Source organism: Lichenostomus cassidix, chromosome 20, assembly GCF_008360975.1.
Source record: "Lichenostomus cassidix isolate B80296 chromosome 20, HeHo_3.0, whole genome shotgun sequence".
Classification (NCBI taxonomy): Eukaryota; Metazoa; Chordata; class Aves; order Passeriformes; family Meliphagidae; genus Lichenostomus; species Lichenostomus cassidix.
In genome coordinates, this window is record NC_139500.1 from 5,368,937 (window position 1) to 5,378,900 (window position 9,964).

Below are 9,964 nucleotides of genomic sequence, written 5' to 3' on the forward strand. Positions count from 1 at the left end.
CATGGCTGCCGCTGCCGCCCCCGCCGCCTCAGCGCTGCCCCGCTCCGCCGCCGCGAGTTCTCGCCCGCTCCCCGCGCGCTGATTGGCCGCGAGCGCCGCTCTCGCGAGACCCGCGCGCCTGCGGCCCGGCGGAGCGGCGGAGGCCCCGCGTTCGTGCGTCGGAGCGGCCCCGGGCGCGCGCGGTAAGATGGCGGCGGGGGGCCGCGCCGGCCTCGGGGCGCGGCGGGAGCGGGGCGCTCACCCTCACCCGCACCCGGCGGCACGGCCCGCGCTCGCCCGCCGCCGCCGCTGCGGAGGCGCCGGGCCTGTGGCGACCGGGGCCCAGCGCTCCCGTGGCCCAGCGCTCCCGTGGCCCGCGCAGGGCCGGGCCGGGCCGGGGCGGCAGGGCAGTCGGGTCCGCAGCGGGCCGGCCCGTAGAGCAGCAGCAGCGCGGGGCGGCGGGAGCCGCATTCCCCCGGCGCGGGTGGGAGCGGCGGAACGCGGGGCCGGGAGCGATCGGGGCCGGGCGGGCCGTGCTCCAGCTGCCGGAGTTGCCGGCTGCGGGGAGGCTTCGGCCGCGGGTTGGAGACGGGAGAACCTGTTGGAAGTAGCTGGCAATGAGAAGGCGATGAGGAGTCGCGCTGCCGCTCGTGCTGTCTGACAGGGGTGGCGGTGCCTGTTGCTGTTGTTGTGGCCGCCTGTCCTCCCCTTTCGCTGTCCCTGTGGTCGTGACTTGGGGGTAGAAATCGTTAAATGCGGCTTTGGCAAAGTGCTTTGCCTACCGATCCGTACAAAAATATTGTCGCGAAAAATAATGGAGATAATGTTTTAGTAGCGCTAACAGGAGAACTTCTGGGGGCAGCGCAGCTGCGCTGGTTTAAGGCTTTGAGTTGTACACTGGGTAATTTACCATGGACAGTTTTCTAGCTGTGCAGTATATGGAGCTGTCCGAAGTTTTGGTGAAAATTTAAAGGAAATACTGTTTACGTAGGCATTGCTATAAGTGTTTGTCACAGTCGTTCTGGCTGGCTGTCAAACTCTGATTCACTGGTTTCACACTGTGATGCTGCATGTCCTGTGTAAATTCTATGCAAGATTTATGTGGAGTGGATTTAAGAGTAAGTACACGAAGATGGCATTTTAATGTTTTATTCTGAGATTTCTGAAAGCAGCTTTAGAGCTTGGCAAATAGATGTGGAAGAGTGCAGGGAAAAATGCAAAACTGCGGTTTAAGATAAAAGGGTCTCTTTCGGATTATTAATTCAAAAGAGCTCATAGAAAGCTCTAAAGATGGCAGTAACACAGTTCTTACACACATTAAACTTATTCCTTCTTGAATTGTGTTAAATGAGATGCTTTTCTTTTGTAGTTAGAGTCCAGGATGAGTTATGCAGAAAAACCTGATGAAATCACGAAAGACGAATGGATGGAAAAGCTTAATAACTTACATATCCAGAGAGCAGACATGAACCGCCTTATCATGAACTACCTTGTCACAGGTAAAAAAGGATGGTAATGCCTGGAGGCTCTTAATGTGTGTCACATACTTTATCAGACAGTTTGGGGTAGAATATGGTACTGGATGGAGTGGAGTTGAGGGCTGTGAGGACTTTGTGATTGCTGTTGGTTTCTCTTAGCAAAGCCCAACTGCTCTGATGTTCTCTTAGCTGCAGACTGACAGAGAATCAGAGACTGAGCAGTTCTCATGGAATACAAATTACATTTATGAACCTGAACTCTTTTGCTAAAAGATAGGGAAAACAAAGTGTTTTCTGCAATGCTGTAAACATGACCTGCTTCTCTGTGATGTCCTTTTTTGTGCCATTGGAACAGCTCAAGATAAGTTGCTGTTGTTAAATAACAGTCTGAAAGCTGCACAGAACAACTATCAGAAGCAAGTTTTTAACTGGGCAGAAAGATAAACTCAGAAAGGGCACTGTTGTCAAAATAATTTGAGACCAGGATATTAACCCCTTCAGCACATGGCCTGACTTTATACTTGGAACAACCCAAACCCTTCGGGAATTGTTCCTAGCAATTAGGTGCATGCCATCCCAGGAAGCTGTGCTAGGGCGGAGGTGTTTGTATCCATCTACACCCCTGTTTACACTGAGTGTGGGTGAAGCCTCTGGCTTGAAGGAAGAGCATCTCAGTGGGTGGTGTAAATCAGTTTTGCAACTATGAAAGCAAGACCTAGGATTTGAAAGAGCTGTTGTAATCTTAAAAAGTACTGTACCAGAAAGCAAAATTAATTTTTCTCTTCTAGTTCTTCTCAGTAAAACTGCTGGATCTGTGTAAACAGATCTGGGGGCTGGAGAGCGAAGCAAAACCACCCAAGTTTAGGAAATATGACTTTAACAATCCCATTTTGCAGTAAGCACAGTGATTTATATAAGTATAGAACAGGCTTACAAGTCACATCCCTGGAGAACGAGGGTACATGAGTTCAGAATAATTTAAGCATTTACTCTTAGATGCCTGTTGGATAAATGACTTCTTAAACAGAGAAGAATTTTTCACAATTTTGGATTTATCTTTAAATCCCCAAATTGCACAAGCAACACTCTTATATTTTCATTTAAGGTGATGGGTATTCTTTTAAAGTGTTTCATAAAGTATATCCTATGGGTAACGTGTTGCAATTTCAGAGGGCTTTAAAGAAGCAGCAGAGAAATTTCGGATGGAGTCTGGTATTGAACCCAGTGTGGATTTAGAGACTCTGGATGAGAGAATAAAAATCCGCGAGATGATCTTGAAAGGACAGATCCAGGAAGCCATTGCACTGATAAACAGCCTCCATCCAGAGCTGCTGGATACCAACAGATATCTCTACTTTCATTTGCAGGTAAGGACAGGTGGCAGATTTTGAGTTTGCTGAGAGAGTGAGAAAAGTAGTAAAGATTTAAGAGTATGTTGGGAGGTTTTTGACTGAACATGGATGCAATTTTAGGTGTTCTTGACATTGTTTTGTAGCAATGGGAAACTTTGTGGCACAGTGCCGGAGCCATCATACATAGTTATTAATGTGAAAACTTGTAACTGCAACAGTGACCTGTGAGTTACCAACTTGCAGTTGCTGTTAGTCTGAATTCAAACCCTGTTACTCAAAAGCACCAAAGGTTCCCTTTTTCAGTAGATTTTGCAGCCAAGTTGCTGCTCCTTGCCTCCCACATGGAGAAGAATTGACCTCAAACTGTCAAATTACGGATTAGTGGTTGTCTCAAATTACACACCAGCGTCTGAATCTCACAGGCTCGAAATAGTGGATATTTGTTAATTTCTTGGGCTAATATTGCTGTGTCTTCCGTGTGTAGCAACAGCACTTGATTGAACTGATTCGGCAGCGTGAGACAGAGGCAGCTCTGGAATTTGCTCAGACCCAATTAGCAGAACAAGGGGAGGAGAGCAGGGAATGCCTGACAGAAATGGAGCGCACGCTGGCTCTGCTCGCCTTTGATAATCCCGAAGAATCACCATTTGGAGACTTGCTGAACATGATGCAGCGACAGAAGGTAGTCCTTTCTCAAAGGGAACTGATGTCTTTTATATGTATGTTATGAAAATAAAATCCAAATATTTTTGAAATGCTTAGGAAAAACTTATATAGTGATATGCAAAAGAACAGAAGTGTCTCTTAAGCAAGTTTTTAAAAAATTGTGTTAATATATTCAAAACATATTCAACTGCTTGGCTCTCTTCCTTCCTTTCTCCAGGCTTGTACTCTATGGAGCTTTGTCCTGGCCATTTCTGAGGAATTAGCACACTAGGTGTGATCTTCCCAAAGTCTGCATGACTTTAGCAGCATTTATCATATGAAAACTGTCACTGAACTCCAGTTTTTCTATTCCAGGTATGGAGTGAGGTTAATCAAGCTGTTTTAGACTATGAAAATCGTGAATCAACACCCAAGTTGGCAAAATTACTGAAGCTACTACTGTGGGCTCAGAATGAGCTGGACCAGAAGAAAGTGAAATACCCCAAAATGACAGACCTCAGCAAGGGGACGATCGAAGAGCCCAAGTAAAACGTGTGCAGATGGACATCAAACAATCTTAGTACTGCACAGTATACATTTATATCAGTCTGTGACTGAAATATTTTTACTACAGTACAGCACTCAATTCAGATTTTTCAATGAACATCTAATTTGAAGGGAGAAAAGTCCCTTTTAAATGCTGCAAAAACTGCATTGAAAGGCGCTGTATCTCTTTGGAAGTCTGACTTAGGCTATGCACTATAATACATTTTTAAAAAAAACAATTAAACAGGACAGGAAAAATAGCATTTTTAAAAGTACAGAACTCAAGCTTTCTAATTGGCTGCTGATGCCTAGTTTAGTGGCCAGTGAGTTAATATGGAGTTATATTGGCAACTGTTCAGTTTAACTGTCTCCTGTTTGAAATGTGTATATAGAACAGTGAATATTTTCTACCTTTAAGTTATAGCCAGATATACATTCCCCTTAAAAGTAACTGGTCAAGTTTTCATCTATAAACTTTGCAGTAAGGTCAACCTTTTGCTTAGGAAATAGTGTACAAACTTGTAAATCATAATTTAAGGACTTTTGTTTTGTTTTGTTTTGTTTTGTTTTTTCTTCCTTGTTTCTGACTTCTTGGTGCTTTATATGGTGAGAGCTACGTTCATAATGGATCAGTGACCCATCTTTTCAGGAGGAGTATTGATGGAAATAGGTTTTTTTCTTAATATTCACGAATGACCAAAATGGCCCCAGAGGCATTGCAGGTTTTTTTAACAGGGGCCTTTCCCCCCATGTTAAATTTGCAGCAATTCCAGGTGGCTGCTACAGCTTTGGAAGCCACTGGAGGTCTGTAAGCTGAAAGACTTGGGTTAGGAAATCAAGTGGTGGGGAGAGATGCTTGTTGAAGCCTCTGATGCATCATCTTGTGCAGGATCTGCCTTCATGCTTGCTGAGTAAGAATTGTAGTTTTAGAGCTACTTGGGCTGTTTTTATGCCTTGAGCTAAGCAAAGCAGGGCTGTCTAAACCCAGAAATTTGCATTTTCTCACTTCTTCCATACCTTTCTGAAGAGATGCAGTTCATGTTCACCTGTATTTGTTTACTGACTGTCGTCACTCCACTTAGAATTATAGTTTTAATGTTTTACATGTGAAGTCCAGACTTTCAAGTCAACAAATTGTAATTTTCTGGGTATGGGATATTCTGGTCGAGTGATTGCAGCGCTGCACACTGGTTTATACCCAGTGGTAGGAAGCAATAATCTTGCCAAATCTATCTCTAGATTTTTAGGTCTACATATATATCAAGTTTTGCTGAGCACAGAGCAAGCTGATGAGTGAAACAGTTTAACATCATGAGACACTGGCAGTTGTCACACCAGTCCCATACTGTACATAATCTAGTCTTGTATGGTAGATATTACCCTGTAGAATGAAACTTAGTTTTCACTTAATTTTACTGGAATACTTAACGCATTAAACTGTATAAAGCTTTGCAGATACACCTGGCTTAGGGGAGCTAACAAAACCTGTTACTGATTGCATTACTGTGAACACTGTTGACTTGTGTAGCTATTTTTTGGGGGGGGGAAGCCATTGTTTGTGAAGCAGCTGTGAGAGATGCAGAGCGCCAAGGTTAAGCGAGATGATGGATGTAACAAAATCATTTGTTCCCATTTCTTACTGATCGTTCTGTTCTCCACTTTGAGGCATTTGTGCTAGGGAGGTCTTCTAATTTATGTATAACAAACAAGCTATCAGTAGCCCCCCAGCTACAGCAGCAGTCTGGCTTTCCTTCACCCAGGCTGGTTATTCTAACACCGAACTTTTAACAGTTGTGGGTTTGGTTGTTTTGGGTTTTTTAATTTTTTATTTTCTTTCCTTTTTGAAGTCGGTTGATGTCTGAAAACCATGTATAACTTTTAGTTTGTGAAAAACTGTATGGTTAATGTAACTTTGTTTAATAACAAACCGCAGAAACAAAACTGGAATAGCTCTAATTTCTTCTTGTAGATCTGATCAGCTTTTCTTCTCTGTTCTGACACTTGTGTTGTTGAATCTCCTGTAAAGCTTCTCCCGGGTCAAGTGGAAAGTGGTGCGGTTTTGTGGCATGATGAGCATTTTTCTCCATGAGAAATGCAGTATTATAGCCCTGTGTGAGAAGTTCACTGTCCTCCTAGAACGCTACCTTAATTCCATAGAGTATTTGGGCAATGAGTGAGCATAGATTACTTGAATTTCCACTAGCTTGTTGGTTTTTTCCATTAAAAAATAAACATGTTTTTTAAGGGGTTTAATATAAAATTAGTCTAGAACTATTTCACTTTGTTTTTATGAACATGCCACATTGATAAGCAGCTTTAATCTGTAAAGTTTTTGGTAACTGCAAGAAGATATTCGAAAGCTATGCATTTTAGAGAAAGCATAAAGGTAGTGATATTGGTACTTCTAAGGATCTTTATATTAGTGTATATAAAATAGTTTGCATATACAAATATAATATATAATCTGTTTGAAATATTCTTGAATGGTAGGGGCTGTGAAACATATTATAATTTATGGAGATATTGTACACAGTAAACATATGTCTCAGTACACAAATGAACTTTTGTCATATGCATGAGAAGTGTCTTATTTGGTGACTACTAATGAATGGGCTTTTGTTAACCCATTTTTGTTAGATAACCACTTTAACAAATACTATTAAATGCCACTTTGATCAGTTTGCTCTAGTGTAAAAATACATATTTTGTTCCACTGAATTTAGAACAGTATGAAAATAACTTTTGTAAGAATATTTGTTCCAAACTCAGTGTTGGTGGACAGATCTGGTCATTAGAGGTGGTGCACTTGTCCTCCCCCAGCCTGGTCCTTTGGTGAAAGCAAATAAGATTTTTTCATTGATGCTATGGATGTGGAGAAGCTGGACTGTAAAATATCCTGTCACATACCTCTGCAGAAAGGCTGCATAGCAAGTGTGTTTTGATTAGGCTACAAATCTCCCTCCTTTTTCCCAAAGCCATCACCTCCCTGTAACTGTATTTGCTGTTCCCGTGTTTTGTTTCTGCCTGTCAAATCTAAGATGAGCTGTGGCTGCTTCTGATGTACAAAGGAGGGATTTGTGAAGGGTGGGGGGATCACAGGCTTCCCTGAAGATGAAGTTGTGGTGGTACTTTGAGAAATACTTAACTGTTTAATTTTTATATAGCTTGAAAAGCAGAGGCTGCTGCACAGAAACTTAACAGCAGAATTTTGAGTAAAGCATTTCCTCGCAAGACTTGAAGAGGCAAATATACACCTTCAAGCCAGGTGAAGTACCTCTCTCTCTTTAAGATGATCTCATTGAAACACTTTCAGCTTCTTCCACCCACATTAAAAGAAAAATTGAAAAGAATTCTGCCTCCTTTCCACTCCTTGTAAATACAGGAAAAGCCACTACATTATTCCAGGGTGATTTTATTGTTTTTAATTTGTAAAATTTATGCTTTGTATGCTTGAGTATAAGCTTAAAGGCATTACTTAAAAAAATCCTTGACTAGCTGAGTGTTGTTCGATTTATTTCAAACCACCTTGTGTCCAAGTGGGTTACAAAGCTCATTAAATGGAGTTGGATCCCTGTGTGTTGTGTCTTCACGGGAAATGGGGCTGCTGCTGTCAGCCACAGCTGAGAGCATCCTTGAGAGCCAGAATAGAGCAGGATATGGAGTCCTATTTGCCCTAAATCTGCCTCGAGGCTACAGGTTCTGACCTGCACTGTAGATCTCTCTTCCCTCCAGAAGCCATGTCACGTCAGGAATTGTTTCTGCTCTGATGTCCTTAACAAAAAGGGACGAGGAGGGTTTGTAGCTGTTGTGTGAGCAGTGGTGTCCCCAGCCCTGCTCGGTGCTTTGTGTGCTCAGCTGAGCAGAGACACAACACAGCTCATGAACAGCACCCTCAAAAGGATTTGTGCTTCTCCATGGGTGCCTCGAGGGGCTACAAGCTATTTCTTTCTGCTCCCCTCCTGTCTTCATATGATTCAATGAAGCACAAAGTTGGTCAAACCACTGGTGGGCTGCATGTTATGCTTTCAGGCACCTCAGACAAAAAAGCCCTGCATGTTCTGTCATGCTTTTCATGTCACATGAGGATTCCAGTAATATTCTACTACCTTATCCCACCTGGATGAATTCCTGCATGGAAGTTGCTGTTCATTTACAAGCAGGCTCAATTTGCCATCTTCTCTGATAACTTATTTTTCAGTGTATTGCTGCCAGCAATTTTGCAAAATTGGATTATTTAGCAGTAGAGACCCATGTGTGTTTTCTTTATTCTGTGGAGAAGTTGCATTGAAACTGCTCTGGGTTAGGGAACTTCCAAGCTGCAGCCAGACTGTCCTTTCAGGAAACAATTGTCCTTTATGGAATGTATGAGCCTATTGCTCCTTTCACGCCCTTTCAGGATTTGCTCTTAATCTGTACTTCATGAAATCTTCAGGTAATTCCACCATTGTATGGATAAACTACAGTGATAGTAAATGTCAGGTCAAATATTAACCCAATAACCTTTTGTTTGGTTTAATCTTCTGACAGATTAAGCTGAACACAGGAAAAAGGAGAGGAGGTTGTGTTCTTGTGTGAGATTATTTTCTTAGGTCAGCACCTGTCTTCTGAGCTGATTCCATTTGCCATTTAATCAGCTTGGGGAGAGGTTTACTCACAGAAAATCATACAGTAGTAAAAGGAATGATGTCTGTGTTTTTAAACTTATTTATGTGCATGTGATGGATGTTCACTCAAACACTTCTTTCAACTGCATTTGGTTTGGGCAGTGAAAGTAACTTCTTATCTGAGAGGCAAATTAGTCAAGCTTGTTAACTGAAGAGTTAACACTCAGAACAAGGAGAGGAACCAAAGAGTACAAAAATAAGGAAAACTTGTGCTTGATTTCCAAATTGCTTACTAACTCACTAAAATGGTGATTCAGTGTTGTAGTGTCAGTGTTGGAGGTGTTTGCACTCCTGAGCAATAAGACTGAACATAGGATTGCTCATACCTGGGTATGAGTTTTTAAGTTTTCTGGCTCTGTGATTACTCTACCATGCCCAGGGCCTCTTCAGTTCTTTTCTGAGCTTACTGCATGCATTTCACTTCTGTAGTTACATCAGAGCTCTTCTCCCCTCCTGCTTCGAGTTAACTCCAAACATACAGTTTAAAAAACCCAAAATACATTGAACAATGGTTTACATTTTTGGCTGCAGTTTGCCATGACTTGGCTCCCTCTTCTGGAAACGGGCACAGTAGCAGAGTGAATAAAAATCCTTTATAGTTTCATTTCCTGCCCAAATAAAGGGAGGAAAGCCTCCAACTAAATGAAAGCTAACACGTGGTTACTACACGAGGTTCCCTTCAGTTTCTACTTGCAGGAAAGCTCCTTGTATTTGTTTTTCTCTGTAGGCAGCAGGTCTGTGTGACTGTGCCTGACTATGCCACAGGAGTTATGGGGAAAATCTCTTTTTTTCTGAGGATAAAATACCAAAGCAAAGGATAAAGTATGACTTCATGATTTCTGCTTTTTCAGCCACCTCCTTCTCCTGGAGCTCTTTGGTGTGTAAGGAACCTTTTTGCTATTTCACTCTCAAAGGTTCAGCTCAATTATACTGTTATCCTTCCTGATTTATGTAGCAAACTGTTCATCAGGGACCTGCCAAGAGATGCATGTCGGGAGAAGGATGTTTGAGTTACCTAAATATTAGTCTGCTAAAGACTTCATTCCACAGAGGATTTTAGAAGTTTCTGGCTGCAGGAGTAGAAGACAGGTGTCTGCTCTGCACCTGCGCATTTTGGTGCAGCTCTGGTACCTTTCCCAGGGCCATGTACGACCTTGCTCAGGCTCTGCAGGAGCTCCTCCATCCTTTGTTGGCCTGAAGTTTTGCCATTCCTGCTTCCACGCTGCAATTGGCCACAGCATCACCCGAACGATGTCTTAACAAGGCTCCTCCGCCTGCTCGTTCATGTTCTTGAAATGTG

At 42.7% G+C, this 9,964-nt stretch overlaps 1 protein-coding gene across 1 annotated transcript; it reads left to right on the forward strand.

Annotated features, from left to right (window-relative positions):
• The first annotated feature begins 22 nt into the window (after positions 1-22).
• GID8 (GID complex subunit 8 homolog) lies at positions 23-7,574 on the forward strand. The gene is made up of 5 exons (XM_085079651.1): positions 23-182; positions 1,349-1,478; positions 2,628-2,824; positions 3,294-3,491; positions 3,830-7,574. Exons 2-5 carry the CDS (start codon positions 1,361-1,363, stop codon positions 4,001-4,003), a joined length of 687 nt encoding a protein of 228 aa, XP_084935777.1. The 5' UTR covers positions 23-182; positions 1,349-1,360; the 3' UTR covers positions 4,004-7,574.
• Positions 7,575-9,964: the final 2,390 nt, after the last annotated feature.

Bases quoted from the DNA above. Each gene is read 5' to 3' on its own strand.
- GID8 (XM_085079651.1), top strand. From the start codon at position 1,361: ATGAGTTATGCAGAAAAACCTGATGAAATCACGAAAGACGAATGGATG. The intron at 2,825-3,293 runs GTAAGGACAGGT...TTCCGTGTGTAG, and splicing joins ATCTCTACTTTCATTTGCAG to CAACAGCACTTGATTGAACT. The intron at 3,492-3,829 runs GTAGTCCTTTCT...TTTCTATTCCAG, and splicing joins ACATGATGCAGCGACAGAAG to GTATGGAGTGAGGTTAATCA.